The 24,963-nt window shown below is 33.1% G+C and overlaps 1 protein-coding gene and 1 long non-coding RNA gene across 2 annotated transcripts; both read right to left on the bottom strand.

The window, feature by feature from the left end:
* Positions 1–3,346: 3,346 nt before the first annotated feature.
* Positions 3,347–5,602, bottom strand: LOC138140791 (uncharacterized). Its single transcript, XM_069061724.1, has 5 exons — positions 4,987–5,602; positions 4,632–4,916; positions 4,372–4,579; positions 3,959–4,317; positions 3,347–3,898 (listed from the first exon to the last, which is right to left on the bottom strand). The coding sequence occupies exons 1-5, from the start codon at positions 5,098–5,100 to the stop codon at positions 3,740–3,742; spliced, it is 1,125 nt and encodes a 374-aa protein (XP_068917825.1). The 5' UTR covers positions 5,101–5,602; the 3' UTR covers positions 3,347–3,739.
* Positions 5,603–7,812: 2,210 nt separating this feature from the next.
* On the bottom strand, positions 7,813–10,101 carry LOC138122094 (uncharacterized). The gene is made up of 3 exons (XR_011156344.1): positions 8,856–10,101; positions 8,628–8,803; positions 7,813–8,578 (listed from the first exon to the last, which is right to left on the bottom strand). It is a non-coding gene; the product is annotated as an uncharacterized lncRNA (long non-coding RNA).
* Between the last annotated feature and the right edge of the window lie 14,862 nt (positions 10,102–24,963).

Below are 24,963 nucleotides of genomic sequence, written 5' to 3' on the forward strand. Positions count from 1 at the left end.
TTTCTCTTCCTCGATCGAACTACACAAATGCGCCAAATTTCGTCAGCGCTTCACTCCATTTCAATAGCGATAAATCAATAATGTCACCCTTCTCAAAGTCACTTAATTGCTACAAATTATTACGTACATACATGTACACGATCCATTTTACATTATTTTTTAAGCACGAAATGTCACTCACGAGTGAATGTAGACTACAGCGGTGTAACTAATGATGCTTGCCAATATCTTCCCTCTGCATGTTTTATTTATGAATTAAGTATAAAACATTAATGTTTAACATGAAATTTTATAATATTTTACTAAATATTTTATTACTGGTTATTTATATGATACACATTTATAAGTATTGTAAAAACGTTTTAGATGCGGATTGTCAAACTCAAAGTCGCTTAAAACTTATGATTGAACTGTACGTTAGTGAGAAATCTGTCATAAATTCCAAATACCTTATATGATAGTGCCAACTTAACGACAAGCCCCCAATCCACATCTATAACGTTCCGACTATACAGGTGTATCTGAAATACGTGTGTTAATTTTAACTAGTGAAAGAACTCGCCAATTTATGTTTATTCTCTATAACATTTTGCAAAATTCGTAAAAGCATTCCAAGATTTTTGGTCCCTCAATTTTTACCAAACGAGTCATTTTGTGTGATTAACTAGTTTCTATTTTTGTAACCATGAGAATTTAAATTTTAGTTATTTAATTTTTTCCATAACAATGTAACTTTCTAACAAGGCTCCGTTTCTATCACAACACAAAATTTTCGCCCTTGCCCATAGGCGAGTATACACTTTGATGACTAATGTATTCCAAATTTTAAATCAATTTGTAATGTTTTTCCGTAAAAATGTTATAGAGGAAAGTTTCATGAATTGGCGAGTTCTTCCACTGGTTAAAATTAACACACGTATTTCAGATACACCTGTATATACACATACATATTTACAGAATTTTATTAATTAATGTCATCATGTATTAAATTAATTTCAATTTGTTTGCTTATTTTTTATTATTAATTTATTTAAAGCAAACAAGGTTTAGCAGGTTCGTTGAATGATATGGCCGTAGTACATTAGCATTGACCCGGACCTATTGACAAATGTACACATTAGTTAATAAGTTTACAACCACCAAATATTTTTTAACTTGAGGTAATTTTATTATTACTAATTGAATCTTCACCACCTAACACGTTTGCATTTTAAATTTCATAAAAATCCGTTGGCAAATAACCAAGATAATACCCTCGAAAGTCTTAGGTGGGAACCTGTATTATTTAGAGCGGATTTTATGCAAAATGCATATCTCTTATTTTTAATAGTTAAGCAGTTTCCTTCAGTTTTCAGATGAATGGCACTAAAAGTGATCATTTGGTGTTAATTGATTTTTGCATAATTTGCATATTTAATGAAATTGCATATTTTGATTTTTCATGCATATTTGATCCTTTTTATGCATATTCTACCATATTATTGTACATTTCAGATTTTTTCCACGGGATCTGTTTTAGTAAAAAGCAAACGTGCGTTTTTCACCTTGCTGCAAATCTGAGTCGTAAGTAAAAACCTGTTTAGGACCCCAACATATGGCCGCCACACGGAAATGACGACACAAACCCTGCGATAAACAATTTATGCATCGGCATTATTTGACCATCTACTTCCACTTTTAATTTCTGGAAACATGTCTCGCAATTCATGAACAAAATTTAAGCTTTCATTCGAAAATCATTCTGAACAAGAAGTGTAGATTTGAAGTTTTTCTAAGAAACTGAAAAACAATTTGTTGCGGTGTGGATCAAAGATATCTATAAACGAGCTCCCTATGGACGACGAAAGGGTGTTTTGTACAGCGTGTGGAAAAATGATAAGCTACGTTACGTTAATGTTTTTAGTGGTTTTCATAAAAATTTAAAATGATAATGAAGTCATCGAAGTTTCGGATTCATGGGTTAATCGTGCATTAAAATTTAATTCAAATTAAATATTTAATACTCTTTCTATAAACTGGCCCTTAGAATTTTAATTTTTTGAATGTTTAAATTTTTTTAGATCATACGAGTATGTGAACGAAAATCTCAAATCACGCAACATAATGAAAATTAGAAACCTTGAAGAAAACCAAACTTTCTCAAACACTTTTACGAGAATCGTTACTTGGGAAAACCTCAAGAAAAAATGAACAAGAAGAATTCAATATTTCATTATGTAATGCTCTTGTCAAAGCCAATATTCCGCCAAAAAACTTCAAAATCCTAGTTTTATTTCATTCGATATACATACTTGCATATTTTGGATTACTAGTGCATATTGCTGCATATTTTAAAGGATTCGACTGCATATTTAGACATTTTATACTGCATAAAATCCGATCTGTAAATTTATTATGAATGTTACTATCAAATAATTTGATGATATTATCAGCCGTGAGATAAGATATCTACAAGCTACGTGCCTAGGACGAGTTGAATGTGTTGCCCCGATTTCACGAGTCATGTCATTTAAATTCACAACCAGACGCCACTAGCTTTGCTTCTTGATATGATAACCGTATTTTTTGGAATTCATTTATTAATTGTTAACTTATATCAACACGTCTCCCCCACAATTAACACACCTTTTTTCAGCTTATAATCCCATAATTTGCATAAACTTCTTTAGCTGTTAAATTTATCAAATGTCATTGCCATTAGAAAAAGATCAAAACAATGTGATATGTTCTTTTGTTTTATGGTATCACTGCGATATCCTTCTCCTACCCTATTTCAGCCAATTAAAGTCGTTGAAAATAAATCATAAATCTCTATTTTATATCATACTATAAAATTAAGTTTATCTTAATGTTTGCTGCATCTTCCAAATTTATCCTCACTTTAATGCTAAGTGTATTTACTACTTCAGTATCTCTTTCACGTGCTTAATTTCCTTGTAGTGCTGTTAGACTATTTTTCCTACTTGAGAACCCATTGTGTGAATTCTTTATCTTTTTTCCCCCCACGAATAAATCTCTATTTTTAAAATCTTATAATAGAAATGACGGCATGGACATTTTCATTTTTAACTCAACTTGATTATTCCCAATTTAAACACAATAATTTTTATACACTTTCATTCATTAGTATATTACTTATGAAGAGAATTTTCATCTTGATTTATGATCATTAGGGCCCGGATTTTAGGCAATTAAAAAGTCGGAAATAGGTGCCTAAAATAGTCCCTTAAACTACTGCAAATAGTCCCTTAAAAACTGAAAATAAGCCATACTAGGTCCTTAAAGTTGTGGTTAATTAAATTAAAAAATGTGTTTTTAAAGTTTTAAGTAGGTACACACAACAAGATATTTACTAATTATTTTTTATTAATTAATATACAATACTACAAGTTTGTTAGTTATTTACATTGTTACGTATTTACATTGCATACAAGATATTGCTCTAAATTTTCTACTTTAAAACATTGTCGGTTATCCACCAAAATGGACTTATATTTTGAAAAACTTCTTTCTACCTCGCAAGAGGTAATGGGCGCAAATTTGTAATAAATTTCTTCCATTTTGGTGTCATGTTCCGGCACATCTTCACCTCTAAAAATTCTTGCCAATTCTAGAAGAAATTTGTATCCAGGATTTTTTTCAGTAACATCTTCAAGTTTTTTTAATGCTACTGCTGCTACAGGGCCTGGAGATTTTTTTAGGGAGGTAAATACGTTTTCAACAATTTTGATTGAATCGGTTAAAGGTAACCCATTTTTTCCAATTGAGTAATACTTTCGCAGATTATTTTAAAATTACTGCGAACATAAATTAATTGGTTTTTTATTCCGGTTTTCTTCATTATAGACTGTGCTTTTTGAATAGCAACAGCAGAACTTCCATCAAAGGACATGACAACCTGTGAGTAGTTAAAAACAGTTTAACAATCAATTAATTTGCTTATCTTTTATATACTTACTTCTTTAATGGAATCAAAGTGTTCGCTGTAAAACATAGCAGCCTGAAGCCATGTTCCCCATCGTGTTAAAATTGGCTGTGGAGGCAGTGGCATTTCTTTTAGTTTTTCTTTGTACATTTCAACTCTCAAAGGTGCCTTAACGAAAATTTTTTTCACGTTCGAAATTAAATTATCCACATCTTCATATTGATAGCGAATTTTTTCAGCCACTAGATTTAAAGCATGCGCTAAGCATGTGACATGCACAATTTTTGGATAAAACACCTTAAGGTGTCTACCAGATTTTATCATATATGGTGCTCCATCCGTTACAAACAAAAGAAACTTTTCAGCAACAACTCTGGTACTCCACAAGATTTCTACGCATAGAAATTTTAAATCAAAATAAATTTAAAAAAGTGAAAAACCCTTACCTAAAGATTGATTTACGAATCTAGCTATTGTCTCATGATTTGTTCTTTCTAATTGTTTAGACGCCAAAAGATAAGATTTTCCAGGTTCATCTTCTGAAAGTTTCCCAACCAGACAATTCGCCACATATCGCCCAAGTGCATCTGTTGTTTCGTCAACTGAAACCCATATGTTAAAAGGATCCAGCTCATTCCGAATGCGGTCAATAGTCTAAAAGTGAAAATAATTTTAAATTAAATATTAAAAGATAGTATGTTCATACATCTTTGTAGCATTTTGGTAAATAATTTTTCCGTAAAGTAGACTCATCCGGAATTTTTCTACCACAATATTTTGTCAGAAAATTCTGAAACGCAGGATTTTGTAGTTTGTGCCATGGTATATTGGCAGCTAAAAAGACGTTACAAAGTTCCATATTGAATGTACTATTTGCCGATTCCTCCAAGTTCTGTGTCAGCAACGTTTGCCGAAGCGGTGTCATAATGTTCTCTTTATGGATGGCCGTTTGCTCATGCTGTTGCAAGTGACATTTTTTTTCGCATATAAACTACAAAAAATAAAATTTTCAAATAAGTAAAAAATATAAAATGACATATTTTTAATTATGCTTAACTTACCAGTTTACCACAAGCTTTACAAAACATTTCTCGGGTTGATTTTATTTCATATAAATCTTTCTTGCTTGTCCACTGTAATATTTTTTCGCGTAAACTAATTTTTTGTTTCGGCATTATGTTCACTTTAAACAGGTTCACAAGAAACACGACCACTGCACGGAGATAAAGTAAACGAGAAATGACAAATTTGTAATGCTTATATTTACGTCTCCCACCAAATTTCAGAGGAGATGGTTAATTTTATATTTCTTAAATTTTTAGAAAATGACACCCTTAAGGTTTCTCTTATTGTTTCACTTCGGGATTTTAATTTTCGTTTTTATGGCAAGGACCATTTTATAAACGTTAAAGCTTCTAACAATACCTAAGTATCAGAAAACATTAGACCGCGTATACCTGCACCCCTTCGAACAGAGGCAAACAGATAAACTCTGTAATTTATGCCAGTCCAGTCTAATGGTTTGTGGTACTTAGGTATTGTCGGAGTATTTACCGCTGACATCATGGTCCCAACCGTAAAAGCGAAAAAGTAATTCCTGTATTGTACTGCACTTTGTACATTTCAGTAATTACATCTCCTTAAATTTTAAAATCATAAAGCATTGTAAATTTTATTGAGGTACAGTCGGTGGACAAATAAAACTGGGACAAAAATGACAATCACATAAGTCAAAATTTATAAATTTGCATCGCTTAATTATGGCTTTATCACAAATAGGTTAACTTTGGTATGACATATTATATAGACACTGACAAATATATTGACAATTCAATGGTCTGATTTACATAGATTAAATTTTAAGTGTCCCAGTTTTATTTGTCCACCGACCGTACCACTTTTACATTTTCAATACCGTAAACTTCCCAGAATTCGAAAATTGGGAAAAAACCGCAAAAATGAAATTGATTTTTGGTCATTTTAGGCATGTTCAGGCAGTTAAAAGGTAAAATAGGTATTTAAAGGGCATTTTAGGCCGAATAGGCAGAATCAAATATGGCTCTAATTACTCTAATTAAGCCAGAAATCATTTATAGACAAGTTTCATACATGTGCCTTAAAAAATAAAAATAGTCCATTTTGCCTAAAATCCGGGCCCTAATGATCATCAAGGGTAAAACTTCCTTAAATCAGAAATTGGGCCAGTGAATGTGAAAAGCCAGGAATTAATAACACCGTCTTTCATGTAATTCGAATCGGAGGTTGAACGATTCTAGCTTACAGGCGACATTCCTGTATTCAGTAATTAGCGTTAATTTTGTTTAGAGGAATTTATAAAGTAATATTTTGAAAGAGAGGATTCATTTCCCGAGTTTGGGAGCCAGCTAACTTTTGGGACGAGGCAAAACGTCCTGCAAAAGTTACATCGGTCGCACTCGAAAAGAGATATGTCACGGAACGTGTGAAAACGTGTGCATGTGCACTTTCTATCCGGATTATTGAAATCGGATTGGCGGCTGACATAGCCCCGGCGCAAATCTGAGCCTTCGTCAATCTGACAATGCTACCGTTAATACGGACCATTTTCTCCTCAAAAATTCAAAGAGCAATAAATGTTTAACGTTGGGGTGTCTGCCGAGTCTGAGACCGAGTTAATGGAGTTAACACTATATGGCAGAGGCGGATGGAGAAATCCTCAAGGCAACCGCATCAGTCATGGAAGGCGTTACTGTAACAGTCACTTAAGCGCTATCTTAATATTACAGCTTCGGCCAGCCCCTTATCACAATGAGTTATGCCGCGCACTTTAATATTATTTGTTAACCAAAAGCAGACGATAAACTCGCCTGACATCAAGAGAAATCTCGAACTGTTGCTAATGAAACTTTTCTCATATTCGCAAAACGTGAAGCATTAATTTCCCGGTTGTTGGCGCGGCGAATCGATAAATTCTTCAACTTACTTTCCACGTCACCTTCGAGATTTGCATTTAAAAGATTATTTTATTTGTAAGACATTCAGGTGAATTTGTGTTCATTTTTCCGAGTGGAGCTATATTAAAATTTTTATCCTATTAAAGCGCCTTATATTTCGGACGAGCGCCGCTTTCAGAAAATAAGTCCTGTTTTGAAAGGGACATAAAATGAGTTTGGCTTAAAATAGAATTCACAAACTGCCATCCGTTATTCTTCTGTATTGCCCCGAGGGCGAACTTGCGCCCGTCCACCGTGTTTCTCATAATTGAAAACCTGACTGGGGAATTAACACTTAAATCTATTGCAGAATTTTAATGGACAATATTTTAAAGGATTACTTAGTATTCATCCGAGGAAAAGTCTTAATTAATTCAATAAACTTACGAGCGAGCGTCTCTTGAAAGCTCACACCGCTCCATTTAGAATTTTTACAAAGCTCGTTTCCCACACGCCGACCGCACACGCACACAGCCGATACGCATCTTATCTTATCAATTGAAGTCGAATCGACAATTTAAGTTTGAAACGTCGTTTAAGTGGAAACTTCCCGTCTGGGAAAAGTGCACCAGACAACGCGTCCTTTATGATGCAGAATTCAGAGCGAAAGTAAAAAATTACGCTACTCTTTCCGTTGATTGTGTAAAAGTTTGAACAGGCCCGGTTTGCTCCAAATACAAAAGCGGACGGAATATGAATTTTTCGGAGCCTATATTTTATATTAATATTAAGAAGTTCAAAGTCAATATTGATATGGCTGAAAGTCGAAGAAAATTTAATTATGTAAAGACGGTTATGAAATTTAATTACATGTTCGAAAATTATGAAAGCTTTCTGTAATCGAAAGTAAGCTGAACACTGAAATTTCCAATCAATAACAAATTATCAGGGGTAATAATTAATCTAATGGTTTAATCTAACCTGTCAAAAATTGGGATGCAGCCTATTAATAACCTTTCGGAAATTTGTCACTCTTTAAAAAAAGCCGGGACTCGGCGGTAATGATCGGTTAAGAACGTTCCCAAAATTACAAAGCCCGGAATGACAACGAACAAGTTTTGGGGAATGAAAGAAGTAAGCGATCGTGAAATTTGTTTAGTATTCATTTTATCCCTCCCTTCTCGGTTATCTCAAACTTCTTATAACAGATACAGTATTGTTTGAAGGCGCTCGATGAATAAAATTTGGAAAATTTATGCCAACTTCTTCAACGACGTTTTCAAAAGACAATCTTTTATTGAATACATTACGCCCATTAAGTTTTCGTAATGTGTCACTTAGAAAATTATAATTTATTCATCCTCCTTTTCTACAGTAGAAAATTCTTTAAAATTAAAACGCAACAGTTTGAAAGCAATTTTTGAAAAAGTTCTAGTTATTTAGTAGGGAATATGTATAATAAAAATTCAACTATCACAACTATTCAAAAATAATATAGATGAAATGGTAAGGATCTATTCAGTTTTATCGTTAAAAAATAAAAATCATGTGCGTTCAATTTCTCGTCAACTGAAAATCATAAAGAGTAGAAGTGAGTCTTTTTGTGGCAAGCCCAGTGATTGAAGACTGAGACGCAGTCGAGGTCGCAACTGGGCGAGGCACAAAAAGACCTTCTACTCTGAATGATATATGTATACTATTTTATCTTCAAGCGGATCACACCAGTATTTGTACACCTAACCTGCAATCATAATTTATAATTCTTCCTCTAGGTAACTCGGAAATGTTACCTATGTAGATACTTTTCATCAGAATCAGAGCATTATCTAGAAATCATACACATTTCGCCGGAGACTAGTGCGATTAGATATCCATAGAGTTTGCCTCGATCTGCATCAATTCTTTGAGCCGTGCCCCGTGTGATCCATTTCGTTTTCACTGGCACCGTAGACACTTCAGATATTCACTAAATATAACAAAAATTATCAAAACGTAACTAGCAAACGATTACAACTTACAAATGTTTACCTTTTAACACCCAACGACCATCTTGCTTACTGATTTTCACATCAAATCTGACAGCATGGACACGCCCAAAACAAACGACTCGTGAAATACGACGATCAAATATTGGATAATTTAATTATTAATTAGTAAATATTTCGTGTAATTGAACCTTTGAAAAATGTGACATGCGAATTATAACCAAAAATGTCGGTTTTTGAAAAAGTGAATTTGTAATTGTGCAGTTATGGAGCTATAAAATATAGAAAACCCTGCTGCACTACCTGCTGCAATGTTGATATACTCCGTACTCTGGTAGATTGCACGTTTTTTGACAGAAGACAGACACAGAAACCGGTTTGGCGGGAATTAATCTGCAGGGATACAATGGTTTTCTACATAACGTGAAACAATTGAGATGGAGAGTTTAGTATTTTTCACTGTTTTATGTTTTGGAACTAGAATTTAAAAACGTGCAATCTATCACCGTACGGAGTATAAGTGCAAACAATGCATGTTCGAGGTTGTTTATACATCAAAATTTAATCAAAACCTCAAAATCGCAAAAATCGTTGATTAATGAAAAATAGTGTATTAATGAGGTCCATTAATACACTATAATTTAGACAAAAGAATTCATTAATATTGAAATTAACAAGCGGTCAACGGAAAAATAAATAAATCACATTTTCGGAGAGATCTGTTGCTATGGAAAAAAATAAAATACAAAATAAACAAAGTTTTGCAAAGTTAGTAAAGTGATTGTGCACACCACGTTGTGGAAATGGATGACGAAGAATTCTGTGTTCCTGATGACGTCCTGAAAGAGGCAAGTGCCGCGAAGTACCAAATGGTGCCTACGAAATCAAAATTACGATACCAGAAAGAATTGGAAATATTTACACAATGGCAGGTATCGAACAAATTGTATTAAATTAACCCAACATAATTTCAGGGCAAAAATGTTACTGCTTGAAGAATATATTTCATGCGTTAGGTACTACTTTCTCTACGTAGAATTTAGTGATTTTTATGTCAACCAATCTCTCTGGACAAACTCTACACAAAGATGTGATTTTCGACCCCTTGAAGATAAAAATACATTTGGATGAACTGAGCCGACATCAAAAAGCGTAATTACAAACATTAATTCTGGGAAGATCTATAAAAACGATAGAACAAAATAATAGCAGAAGTAATTCAAAAAAATATACTCAGGAGGACGAAAATCTGTGACGTATGTAGTTGTCAACGCTAAAGAATAAAAGAAAAAAAATGTATTCACATTTTTATATTTTATTTATGTAGGTACAAAGTTAACAAAAAACATATGGCGAGAGTGTTCTGGGATGCATCGAAATTAATGGGCTGTAGTGTATAGATTTATTGATAGATGCACTTCCATGTATCATTATTGCTGGTCTTTTATTCATACAAAAATTTAAATTTATACAATTTGAATTCCTTTGGTGTCCCTTTCATTTTCAACTTGTGTTTATTATTTATTATTTACATATTTTGTTTGAATGGATATCGTTTCCGTGAATCTGTTATAATAAAATAGAAAATATTGGATTTTGACCTCGTACAGTGTCCCACTAATAAACCTCAACAAACGTGTGAAACGGCTTAAATGGATGAACTTAAAAAAAATCCCCAACTTCGTTAGACTCCTTACTTAACAAAAGGAATTCAATCTTTTATTGCAAGAATTGTACACAAGTGGTTAGTCGGATCGAAACTGCGGCGCATTGTCGTCGAAATCGAATAAAAGCCAACAATAAATTCAACAGATTCCAAATTAGCCATAGGAAAGACAGTTTTGTTTGTAACCAGTCACTTTCATCAAAAACATGAGTTCTGCGGAGTCGTTAAATTTGAGGATCGTCTCCACTATTCTGTGACGAACGGTTTGTCAAATTTACATGAGTGCACACATCTTGAATGTTACCGCGACTGGACAAGCTGGAAGGAAGTTGTCGAGTCAGCAAGCCGTGCAAGCAAAAAATCGCAATTTATGTCTCTTATTCTTGTGCTTTCAGCATTATTAAATTTTACTTTAACCAAACAAGAACATTAAAACGTATCTATTGTGCCATCAGACATGGACATTCCTCGATTTTGAACTTTGTCAACATTTATAATTCAATGATAACGCGCTAATCCAATTTCCTCGAAAATATAAGTGATTTACGTCTGACAGGAATTGATGCACCGTCCCGAACCGGTTCCCTTTTAAATTGAACGGGAAAGACCAAATGAAGGAAAAGAATTGAGGGCCCAATTGGTTTAATTTAGTTGTAGTGGCCTGCCTGCGGCTTTATCTAAATTTTATTCCATAATGGTACGAAACCAATAATGTACGAGGGAAATAACTTGAACGTAAAATGAACCGCACAATCTCGACTGGACGGCAATAAAGACGCCGAAGCCGCGATAAAAGTTTAGAATCGCCTTGTTTCAAATCATAACCGCCATAGATCGCAACCAATCAGGAGTAAACCGATATGGCTTAGTTAAATTGACCAGAAATATAAAGACGGCGCTAGTGCCGCTTCTGGTAATCGCCTTTTCTAAACCGGCGCGTGATTTACCGTTCACATCGCACACTGTTTATGTAACCTTTGTCTGCAACAATACCATCCATATTGGATGAAGAATAACAGCTTAAATTTGATAAACGATTTGCCACACCATAAACAAAATAAAATCAAGCCGGGATATTCTTCGGGGTGCATAATTTAAAGCCGCCTTAACATTCCTACAAAAACAGAGCCGTATTATTTTAATACCTTTTTGTCGCCTTATTAATATTAAAACTCACTCTTACTTTTGTTCCGTAAAGTTGGCAAGGTTAACGACAGCCGAGTTTCACTTCGGCAACTCGGTTTCGGTTCACGAGGATAATCCGCCCTCACTTATTTGCTAAGTATGCAACCAGTAAAACACGCCAAACTTGAGACCCCTGAGTTGGGGCAAATATATTACCCGACGCCGGAATAAATTTTGATCTTACTGAAATTTACAGTAACTGCAGCAACACTTCGACTCGCTCTGCGATTGTTGGCTATTTAATTTTACAAACAACCGGGAAGGATCATCGCGAATCTTTCGATGGGGTAATGTGAGAGGAGAGATCCGTCGTGTTTTTTTTTTGTAAATCTCGAGTTTAAAACAGGAGCTATCGATTCGACGATGTAAAAATAAAATATCGATACGATATCGTAAATATAGGTAGAAATGGACGGGACCATAATCTGTTTTATGCGAGAACAAACAATGCTTTACACATAAAGAACATCGTTGTTCTCTAACATCCGGCTCCACAGTCGTATATATCGAGCCCTAATACGACGACCATCAATAATTCACGCCGATAAATTATTACATTCAAGATTGCGGCTCGTGTCGGGCCACCCCTTTTGCCGTGTCAGTGGAAAGACCGGAGTGGTCTTCCGGACGCATATTTTTCAGGTATTATATATACGACCGCCGTCGACGTTTCAGGTTGGGCGGTCGGACAATTTCAATGTATATTTGCTCGCAAGGGGTCCCAGGATTAACTGTATGTGCATACACGATATGTAAACAAATTACATTACTTAGTACATGTTAAAACTGATTTGCTTTGCCTAGTAAATAACGACGTATTTGTACATGATGATGGCAGTTTCTATTTGGCTAAGTGAAGTTTACACGTTTCGTATTTCTCTCAGACATGACTGAGGTAACGTAAAACGTATGTTTATTCGATGAATGAGGTTATATTGTTACCAATGAGGCGACCGTCGCCGTCGATACATTTATTTTTCGTTAAAATTCAGAATTCTACTGCATTATTATCAGTAGGTATGTTGCAAACATTCTTTATTATGAAGACGTTACTGATAATATCCCAATTTTACCTTACCAAATTTCCGGTGATGATTTTAAAAAAGAAATTGTATTATTATCTAATACTTACTTAAAAATTATTTCTTTTCCAACATTGATTAACACATATTTAGTTTTATAGTACAGTTGGCTTCAAAAAAAAAGGGAAATGAAATTTGACCTAATGTGAATTGGAAATTTAATTTGTCAATTTGTGTCTGTTTGACACTAGTACAGTGTGCCCATTTTCTCGGTTCCCGCCTTAAAACTACAAAATAGGCAACACAATTTACTTTTCGGTGATTGCTATGTTTAAAAAAAAATGTTTTTGAAAATTTTCAAAAGGTTGCATTGAATATTACCGTCATGAATGACATCAGTCATCAAACACTTCAAAAATTTGGAAATAGAGGAACTCTAGTTTAAAGTATTAGGTTAGGCGTTATGTCACTTTGTGGCATACTAAATGTTTCACTTTGGCTAACTATGTTTTTTATTTTAAAAAATAAAAAATTTCCGCCAAGATATCTGTGCAATGTATTATGTGTTGCCTATTGCTAAACCGTAAGGCGGGAAGAGATAAAATGGGCACCCTGTATTTGTATTTGTATAACAGACATTTCTAACACATAAGTGTAGTTTTTTAACCGAAGTTCCAAAAGACCGTTTCAAACTATAAAAATTTAATAAAATCTGACAGAACTTTTTCTGACAGTTCCCGTTTTTTTTGAAGCCAACCGTATATTAGAGCTTGTCATTTAATGTGCCCCCTTCATTTTTAAAACAACTTAAATAGCGAACATTTCTATTGTTTTTACTTTATTCTTATTGCCTGAAAAAGATTTTTAAGTGTGTCTGAAGACAACTAATATGTAACCTGCGTCCAGAAAATAATCCATTTGAAGTAGTCTGTATTTTTGAACGCATGTCTATTTTAGATGCGATTGACGTTTTGTTCATATTCGTAACTTTATTTTTAGATGACGTAAATTACGTAACGATAAGTGTGTTTTCTAAATTACGGCCAACACCAAAAGGTGCTTTATTCGAACACCATTATTTACATTTATAAATTTCAATGTATTTTTAAAATATAATAAATATACATACTTGTTATAGGTATTTATCCAATCTGTAAAGAATACAAAATAATTTACATGTAAATATTAATAAAACGCGTTTTTGTTCGTCATTGATTACATTATTGAAAGGTATGATAATGACTCCCGTTCCACTAGTAATGCAATCTGTTAAAATTAAATTAAAAGTAGTAAATTAAAGTAAAGTAAATTAAAATTATTTTGTTAAATATTTGTAAATAAAAAGTTAACTTTGCTCTCCCTTAATGCTGTAACAACTGTTATTCGAAACTAGCAACTATCTTAAAAGCAGACAAAAATTAACCTTAAAATAGTATATTGTACAACTAGTTATGAAAGTCACACTTGTTTTCATGAGTTTGCAGTAATCAAGCAAATGAGTGAAAAAAAGAGACATATTGTTGTATATTGTTGCATATTGTTGCAAGTTGAGAAATTTGATGTTAGCTGAAGAACCTGCAGAGTAAGTTGAAATACAGAAAACTATGTATCAGACAGTTCCAAGTACATCTGGACAGGCGAATTGCCAGATCATAATAAAATAGTATATACAGGGCAAGTCACATAAGGGTTATTTCCGAATTTATTTTGTACGCAACCAAAAATACTAATGACGCTGACTACTTGATACCATTTATAATGTGATTTAATTTAGTAATCAACGTAGGTATGTAATTTGGCTAAAAATGTCACAATGACGTTTTCCCGTTCTGATTAATTAAATCAAAAATTAAATTCATCAACTGTCATTTTGACATTTTTAGCCAAAATACATACCTACGTGGATTACTAAATAAAATCACATTATAAATGGTATCAAGTGGTCAGCGTAATTAGTATTCTTGGTTGCGTACAAAATAAATTCAGAAATAAACCTTATGTGACTTGCCCTGTATGTAATGAATTGAATAAAATGATTAAAAAAGTACTATGTATATTCATTACGATTTTTCGTTAAAAAAGTCAACTTTCATAATCAATATGCAAAAAAATTGCTATCGTGCATTAAATGACTAAAACAAAAATCCTCTTTTTTCAACTGAACAATAGAGTTTTATAGAAGTTGCACATAAAAAAAATAAATACCTATGTAGGGGGAGATTCACGAAACTTTACAAATTTGCAAATCGTTAACGAAACGGCAAATACAATGTTTCAACAATGTTGTTTGTCATGGTTTTGAATTTGCAATGCCTTATCGAGCCTTACCGAGTTTCGTGAATGACCCCGGTAGTAAACAAAAAAAGCCCGTTTATTAACTTCTATCGTTATAATTAATTTCGAGATATTACTTCCTGCTACATTCCTTTTTTATGTAGACACACAAATTTTATAAATTACAAGTATTTATTGTCATTAAATTATTGTTATAAACTCACTTTTTATGATACGGATTCTTCAATATATACACGATAGATATCTCAACTCAATATGAGTAACGGACGGTGCAATATGAGTTAATGATAGGTGATATTTTCCCATAATCTACCAATTGTAACAGTCGTACCTTTAAATAGCATTCTTAATGAAGGCTATCGCACTCCATATAAAAAAATCTAATAATAATGAACAGTGACAACTGAAATAAAATGACGTGCTATAAATGTGGTCTTTTTTGTACTTGCTGATCTTTCATTCACATTCAAATATAATTTTGACGAATGCGTATTTAATAACAGTATAATAAGAAATGCAGGATTAATTTACATAAACTATGTATTACTTAAATAATAACCGTTAGCCGTTGACCTCATGCAAAAACCGCTGAAGAAAAGACTCCCAAAATAAATCGTTAAAATAAACTTACCCAAGATTGAATAGTTTCTAAATTTGTACAAACATCGATGCGATGAATTCACTTTAACAAAACCAACACAAGTGGCCATTTAATGCCTCAAAGCTTTCTTCCAAGCGATCGTATGTCACAATACATTTTTATAGAATAGAGATGAAATAAAATAGGTTTATAGATTTGACTAGTTGATAGATAGTTACTTAGCATAAGAAAAAGGATATCTACTAAATAATGTTAGAGTAATGTTGTAAGAGATATTTTAAAAACTACGATTTTTGCTAGAATCCAATCATGACAACAGATACTATCAAAATGTTATCAACAACACACATATATTTAAAGCTTTTTTGCCTTTCGATTCTTGCCGGCAAACCTTCAACATGAAACTTTTTTATACACTCAGGAACAGATTGATTTTAGAGTGGGTTTCTAATCTAATCTAAATCATGTACAAAAAATATAACAACTGCATCAAAGATAAATCAAGAAGCTTGACACAAACTTATTCAAATAACCGTTTCAGTCGATATTTCAATCTTTTCCTTTGAATCATTGTTCAAGAAGCTTTTAAATAAAGTAATTATGAAAATATTAAAAGTTGTTGTGTGACTTATACACGAGAGGTTTCGTTCAATATTACAGCCGATATGGAGCTTCGGTTGAATTAAGGTGTTGCACTTTGTAGATAACCAGAGATTCTCATTATAAATCATAAAACACGTCGGACCATCAAATTTATTTGACGTCAATAAATTACATCCAAATCTTGAAGAGAATAAAAAAAAAATCGTAAACATGAATTGTGCCATTTATTCTTGTTTTTATCTTTAAAGAAGTGTCATCGTTATATCCTAGTTGAGTAATTGATGGCTAATGTAATTTCTGACGGCAAACGAAGAGCTAAGAGTGTCTTGCGTATTATGTTGCACACTTCCAGTGTTTTGTCCACAAACAACTTGGAGTGCGTGTAACATAATAGATGGTAAGTGAATTTAAAGTGGTGTGTAAATTGATCCGGCTACTATTTGTCGGGAACACAGAAAAAAATCTCGCACACACAATACGACGAACGTTAAACTTAAGACGCGCATCCATCCATTCGGCATCCACCCAATCCTTTCGATAAAACCAAACTTCTTGGATGCACGTCAACGTGACATGACGTAGATGATGAAAGATGATAGGAAGAAAGCAAGCAAGCAAGGGCAGATATTTAATACGGGTCCATTAGAGTCTCTGTTATCGGGCGCTGCGCTGCCCTCAATACGGACTAGGGCTCGAATATTGTCTGGTGAGCGATGGGCGACAGGGTCCGACGCCTAACCATAAAAACGATATCCCTCCAACAGCGCTCCTTCGTCGCAGCCGACAATATTGGATAGCAACTAAAAAAGATAACAATAGATATTCGATTTCTCAAACACGATTTTTCACAGCAGAATAAATCCGGGGTCCGTTTTTTGTCACGGTTTCCTAACATAGAAATTTTAAACACGTAACGCTAAACTGGACCGTTATTGTCAGATCTCAATTTAAATGGCTGGTTTTGTCCGTGTTTATATTTTTTCTTGGTTTCTAAAATTTTACTTCACTCTGATAACAGTGATAACCTGATAACACATAATTATATTAAACTAGGAACGCGTCCGATGTGAAAATATTATTCATACAAATTAAGGATTGCCTTACTTTCTGTGTTATTATTATTAATATTATTAACTACTAGCTGTAGTAGCTGTACATGTTGAGGACAAACTGATATTTTAGCCAAAAATAACCCTTTTATAGCTGTCATAAAAATATAATTAAAATAAATTAATATTTTACCTAAAAATATGTAGTTAATTTTAAAACATAAAATTAAGGACATTACTGTCATGATTCTCAACCTTTTCTTTTTTATAAATGGAGAACACAGCCAACTAAAGTTGTTGCATTACCGGCTAATAAATTAGGTTAATTTCTTTTTTATTTAAAATTTAGAAAAGGACTATGCACTTGATAATTCATGAACCCCAGAGTTCATTAGTCAAGACAGTTTACGAGGAGATCCCGGAGACAAAACAATCAGATAATGTAAAATTATTTCATGATGAACTTTTGCCTTTTGGACTCATGAGGCTGTGCTGGATTTATGGATTTTGTTAATTTGATAATTATATTTTTTATAAGGTAATTTTGTGTTTAAAATTGTACATTTCTTCTTTTTTATATTTATATGTAGTTATATATACAGGGTGATTCATATAGTTTCATACATATTTTAACCAGAGACAGATTCCGGTCTCAAAAGGCTCTTGACAATAAAATTTTGAGTCGTACATCAAAAATTGGCAAAAATTACCATATCGGTTTTTCACTATTAGTAAATGTCATTCTTCGCTAAATTATTCCACTTTACGTCCAATGTATAACAAATGTCATGAATGTCATAATAGAAGCAAACAAATGTTGCTATAGAGAAAATATTGGTATTATAAAGTTCGCTTTAGTTTCATTTTGTCAACAATGCCCGACAGTTTGTTTCAACGTAAAATATTTTCATTTATCTGCAGTTCTTAAAAGCTGGTAGTACACTCTTCAACATGCTTCATCTTCAACAAATTTAACTTTAGAACCTAGACATTTCTGTAAGAGTGTCTAGGGGTTGGAATCTACCACCGGTTAAAGTTTGTATGATACTACAGGGAAAGTCACATAAGGCTTATTTCTGAATTTATTTTGTACGCAACCAAAAATACTAATGACGCTGACTACTTGATACCATTTATAATCTGATTTAATTTAGTAATCAACGTAGGTATGTAATTTGGCTAAAAATGTCACAATGACATTTTCCTGTTCTGATTAATGAAATCAAAAATTAAATTCATCAACTGTCATTTAGACATTTTTAGCCAAATTACTTACCTACGTGGATTACTAAATAAAATCACATTATAAATGGTATCAAGTGGTCAGCGTAATTAGTATTCTTGGTTGCGTACAAAATAAATTCAGAAATAAACCTTATGTGACTTGCCCTGTATATGAATCATTCTGTATAAATATCCATTTACATACATATAAAAAAATATTATTTCGCGATGAAATATTACAATGCTTGCTCCCATTATTTTTTTTTCTGCTAAATGTCATAAATTCTCAGTATCCAAACGGTATTGTTGTATTGGATATAAGTAAATAAAAATATGATAAATAATATTTCAGAAAATTCTCTGAATGTCCAGCGTAAGGTGACATTTAACTAAATGACAAAGCACTCGCCGTTGATCTTGCGTCCATTGGGAAATAACATATTATTCAACCAGCGTATAATAGTCATTACATGCGAATAGAATATGATATTTTTTCTACAACGTACAAGTTTCATTAATTTTGATAAGAATTCATTTATTACTTGTTTGTAAAAAAAACCTTCAAACTCGCAAATTATGACATGTCAAAATAACTATGTTATATGAATATTGCCCTGTATCATTGCAACTTTATAATCTGTCACGATTTGCAAATGCAATTTTGCGGTTGGTCAAATCGTGAAATAATGAGTTATTATTCATGGCAGTGAGTAGCGAATAGCATTATTTAACGGTAAACTGTATCGGTAAGATAAATAACTTTTCTTCATTTGAATAAATCATTTTGTAATAAATATCTATTAGATATCAGTTAGTTTTTAAAAAGAAATTGTGTTTGAAACACGAAAATATTTAATCACAAACTGGAGGTTAAATTTGACAACAGTGAGAGTTAAGGTTTCATATGCTACAATGTATGGCATATAAATAAAATTGATAAGATTTTTATTTAGGCACGCGATAGTTTAGGACCACAATTTAATCACAAAGATGATGTTAACTTTGTGAGTGAGAAGAATATAAAAAAAAATGTTTTGTAGGCCGATTTCAAGTTGAGTTGCAACTTGTATTGTCATGGTAACGGCATAAAATTGGAAGTTTATGAAAGACGACGCATATTAGTAATTAATGTGTAGGACAAAGATAGCTACACATTTGCGCTGCACCACCTATTTGTCACCCTGACTTGAAATCGGGCTCTTAATAAAAAAAATAAAACATTTTATACTGTGCCGGAAAAATAATAATAATCTGCCATTTTTTTGGGAAAATAAAAATAATAAATCCACCTTTCCTTCATCACTGGAAGAGATTGATCGTCCAGTATCCACTAAAGTGATCTTTCGTTGTGAAATCTTTTGACTCTGTGGAATCCCTAAATTTAACCATTTCGATTCTTTGGGGAAATGCTATAGTCCTACGGTTGATCTTGTAAACCTAAATTTCTTATAAATTTCTATCTGCTTTCGTAAAATGGTCGTTTTTTTCCTAGCTTCCCTGAAGGACGTAAAACGCATTTTTCATATTTTTTTATTTGCAGTCATAATTGTGAAGAATTTAACAAAATTACAAAACTTGAAATATCTTTTCGTGTTCGTTTCCCGAGATACATAACGTGAAAAGTGGTATATAACTAAATATAGCTGGAACGTTATGGATGTGGATTGGGGCCTTGTCGTTAAGTTGGCACTACCAGCAAAAGTAACTGAACACGCCAATAACGTTATTGAAATTTATGACAGATCTCACTAATGTACAGTTCAATCATAAGTTTTTAGCGACCTTGAGTTTGACAATCCATATCCAAAACATTTCGACTATATAAATATAAACATTTCAGTTTATATACCTAACTTGACATATGTCAAATATAACCTCAAAATTTACAATTAATTAATGTTTTTCAAGACTTTGCCCAAATGAACACGAAAACCGTTATTCAATATTCGTGCGCTGCCAGTTTTCAGGTATTCGGCCTGTTTTACGCCACTCGGGTGACGCCTCGTGCTTCAAACTTCGGCCTCAAACTCCAAAAAGTCATCTGACAGCGCTACTCATATGAAAATAACTATGTATTTCAATACCGCACGTGAAAAATGAACACAGTTATGGATTTGTTCTATCTGTGTAATAACCCGGCGCATCCACCATTTTCGCCTTCACGCATTTTTTTAAACATAGTTTAATGCCTTCTGTCTTTCGTGTTTTTTTTTTCTAATAATACCGAATAAAATAGGACTACTCGTAGTAACAATCCAGTTTTTCTGTATACTATATACGGATAAATTTAGAATTGATAGAAAGGCTACATTCTGGTATCTCTATCGTCGAATCTGATCGATGCACACCTTTGACACAAGAATTGTCCTGTGGCAAGCGCGTTATTAATGGAACTGTCCAAAGAGGAATGGAGCAATATTTGTGGGATCCTGTTTTGGCATCATATTTTTCAGAAAAATATATCGACTCGTTTTCTTGGTGTGTGCGGACGGAGCGGTGTATTCCAAGAATCACAATCAATAGCGCAGACAACAAAGCTACGTAGCCCTTAAAAGAAGTCCATCGGGCGTGCGTAATTAAAAACGTCTTTGTGCAGTTTTCAGCAAAGTAGACGAAAAAATCGTCTTCCATCCTTAAACGCTTGATGGGTCTGAAGTTCGCGGGGGCGACGTAACTTATCCATAAGGAGCATCAATCTTCAGCTATCGAACACGACAGCCCCCGTTCTCTCCTCTCTATCTCAACTCTCCACGTGAAACTGCCTAGCTGAAATCCTGATCCATGTAAGACATGACATTATTTTACTCTTGCTGAATTTCAATCAGATTTCAAAGACGTCTCTGAAGTTGTCAGGCCGGTAAATAGTTGCCTGAAACAATAGGATGACATTCTAACATAAGCACCTATATCTCCTGAAACTCTCAAGAAAAACGTTCGCAAATCAATGCGAGTTTCCGAGTTGTAAAATGTTATTGTTGCATTAAGGACTACAGAGACCGCATCATAACTTTTTTGAGGGAGCAAACGAATGGTGAAGTAACGTTTTATGATGTTAACAAAACTCGCGAGCGTGATGACCTGACAGCTACATCATCGTTCTTAGCTATTTCTTTTTTATGCCCTGAAAACATCAGCAAAAAGCAATTCTAGTGGCGGCAAACTAAAAACCGAGAAGCACTTTTCAAATATTTGAAACGTTTCGCAAACACTCACTTTTTGCGTAACGAGTCGTGTTTGACGATTTCACATTAATTCCCAGTTTCGTCGTTATACATTGTTTGACGTCGTTCAAATCAAACAAATAGTTTCCCTTTATCCCTTTCCGAATTTAGTTTTATGTATTCTATCACATTTTTTCATTTATTTTTATTTCTACACAATTGAGGACTCCGTGACACAGGATGACGTGAGCAGAAATACAACGTGATACCAAGACACCGCAGCAGTAACATTTCCTGTTTATAGGCGTCGGAGCGAATTTGGCTTCCCTTCCCGAAATCGGGTTTAACTTTTAATTGCACATGAGCAAGAATTTATTGTTATTTTCAACAAGTTGGATTTAGAATCGGTACGAGCAACAATTTGCTTTACTTAAAAACTCGGATATTTATTACCTTCGCCTTGTTGGTCGTTTTAGAAGAAACAAACGACGTTGTTATGTACAATATCCGAATTAAAAATAAACATATTTCAATTTTATTGGTTTCATTCGAGACAAATCTTGAAAAAGTAATCATTCGATTTGGCAACGAAATTAATTGCCGCTTAAAATTGGACTGAGTTGCTAACACTGGAAAAACAATAACAAGAATTCTCTGGCTGAAGCGATCGACAAAATATTATCCATATTCTGATAATAAATATAACAATATAAATCAAAAAATTTAGTAAAAATGTTACCGGGTAACTTTTAATGATTGGGACAAATTTAGTGGGTTGGCACCCCCGAATAATTGGTACGTCTAGTCATTTGTCAGAGTTGTTTGTTGATTCGCTTCCTAGGTTAAGATTCTATAAATAAATAATGACAATTTCATTTATTTTGACGTTTTAACTGTCATATTTGAATTTGACAGTCAAGTGTACTAATATAAAATCGTAAATGGTTTGCCAACCGAACAAAAATAATTTCAATCATTAAAAGCCACCCGGTATAAGAGGTACCTTCTCTAGAAGAGTAGGGAGTTTTGTTGGCAGTAATGAGTAAAGCTAGTTAACAATATAACCTCTACAATTTTGACAGAATCGCTTACTGTCAGATGTAATATGCCAATGTTACTTTCGCTGCCAACATAAATTAAAAAAAATATATATTTTATAGCCTTCTAGGGGATAAAAGTACTGGGTTATTATAAATGTTTCTAACATACAGTTGGCGTAGCGAAGCACCTATTCTAAAGCATAGCGTACAGCCACCTACAATGTTAGAAACATTTATAATAACTAGTCTTCGGACAAAATTCTCCCCGACAGTCGACCAGTACAACTTTGCGTAATACCCCGCTTACATATAAAAAAAAAAATTGCAGTGAAAAATGAACACAGAAATATTATTTTCTAACAAAGTACAATTTGAAAAACCGAAAAAAATTGAGGAATTTGATTCATTAAATAGTCCTCCAAATACGATTCGTAGTCAATGTTATGCAGATCATTTTTGCGGTGGTGGTACTCATATCAACGGCGCTTCCGAATTCTACTCGTGCTGCGCATTCGTCAAATTTATATCCCAGCGCCGTTGACATTCGTAACACCACCACAAAAAAAAAATCGGCATAACATTGACTACTCATCGTATTACAACTGATTATTACATCAACCGTTGTTTGTTTCTGATTAAGCGTCCATATAGAAAGGAAGAAAGCTGAGCGCGAGGATCTAATTTTGCTGAAATTATCACTGCTAATATTAGAACTTTCCTGTTAGATTAGAAGTTGTGTAAATAATTTTTATATGGCTAGTTTTAATATTTTCTTAAGAACTCAAATTTAAGACCTAGAAGATTTAAAGAACAAAATTATTAGCAACAAATAACAAAATTTTCCTTCAGAACCTTGTATCTTCCTTTTTCTCATTAATAACGTGCGATCGAATAAAAAAAAATCAAGTTACCTGGATTGTGCTATTCTGATGCTTTGATTGGTTCAAACCACCATTTTCGCCCACTCTGATTTTTTTTTATTCGATCGCACGTTATACAGGGTGTCCCAAAAATGGCGTACTAACTACTTACTACCGTATCGAGGATGTTTAAATGTACACGAAAAAAATATGGAAAAAAATTTTCAGACAAAAAAATCAATTTTTATTATTATTATTATTATCGGTAATACAATGTAAAAAAAGATGTACTCGTACAATATTACCATGGAATGTTACCGTAGTGGATTTAAAATATTTTTTTCGATTTCCAAAGCTTCTAAATTCTCTATTATGCAGGATTAGATATTGGTAGTGAGTAATCTTGTACTTTGTGATAATATGTACGATTAGAGGTAGCTGTCATGACAATTTAATATATATATTTTGAAATAATTGGCCTGTTCAGTGCCACTTTCAAAGACCGCCAAATCAGCAAATAAGTCCAATAGAATTTTTTTAACATTTTTCTGACGTTTACGGCAGTCTCTTCTACCCCGTAATGCACCGTTAGTACGCCATTTTTGGGACATCCTGTATGTTTAATTGGAAAAGGTCTATCCGGTAACAATCAATTATCAGCAAATCAATTCTTTACATCACCTTACTTAGGTATTTCTGTGTGATTTATCAAATGAAACTAATTAAGGTATATCAGGTTAGTTTTAACATAGTATAGGATTAAAAAAACATGTCTAATTTTTCTTTCCTATTCAGCTAATGAAACTTTTGTTTTTAAGTTTCAAATATGCTTCCATAAATCTTCCATTGCTATCTATTCTTCCAGTCTTTGTTAGGTGTTGAAATACTAGTGACATTTCGTTTTGTTATTGTTTTAACTTTTCTCGTATTTTACCATTTACCATTAAATTTTTGAAGTAAAATTTAACATTTTTTCAAAAAAATTGTTACAAGTACCAATTTTTTTCATTCATCGTTTAGGCAGTAGAAAGGTTTATCAAAAAGACAAAATTGGAAATTGTCATTTAAAAAAATTGATGATGACGTCATTCCCAAAAACCAATAACGTCATTTAATCAAATTGCACGTCACAAGATGGAATTTTTCGAAAAAAAAAATCGACCTGTATGAGCGATTTTCTTAAAAACATTCCTTAACACTATTATAAATTTTGTTCCACGCTTTATGTTCACACTGTATGTTCGTATTGCACCCAGTGAGAGTGCAAAAATTATTATTATTCGTAATGTACTCAGTGGATTTAAATAAGCAATGCTGATGTTTATCTTGTTACTACTTGATGCAACTATCAAATTTGTAGTTTTCACAATCTCACCTTAACGTTTTACAAAATAACCTGCGTCGAAAATTCGACGTATTCTAAACATCATGCTAG

The sequence above is a fragment of the Tenebrio molitor genome, chromosome 1 (genome assembly GCF_963966145.1).
Source record: "Tenebrio molitor chromosome 1, icTenMoli1.1, whole genome shotgun sequence".
NCBI lineage: Eukaryota > Metazoa > Arthropoda > Insecta > Coleoptera > Tenebrionidae > Tenebrio > Tenebrio molitor.

Coding starts and splice junctions, on each gene's coding strand:
- LOC138140791 (XM_069061724.1), bottom strand. CDS start 5,100: ATGCCGAAACAAAAAATTAGTTTACGCGAAAAAATATTACAGTGGACA. Junction 4,917..4,986: donor GTAAAGCTTGTGGTAAACTG/GTAAGTTAAGCA, acceptor TATTTTTTGTAG/TTTATATGCGAAAAAAAATG. Junction 4,580..4,631: donor TACCAAAATGCTACAAAGAT/GTATGAACATAC, acceptor TTTCACTTTTAG/ACTATTGACCGCATTCGGAA.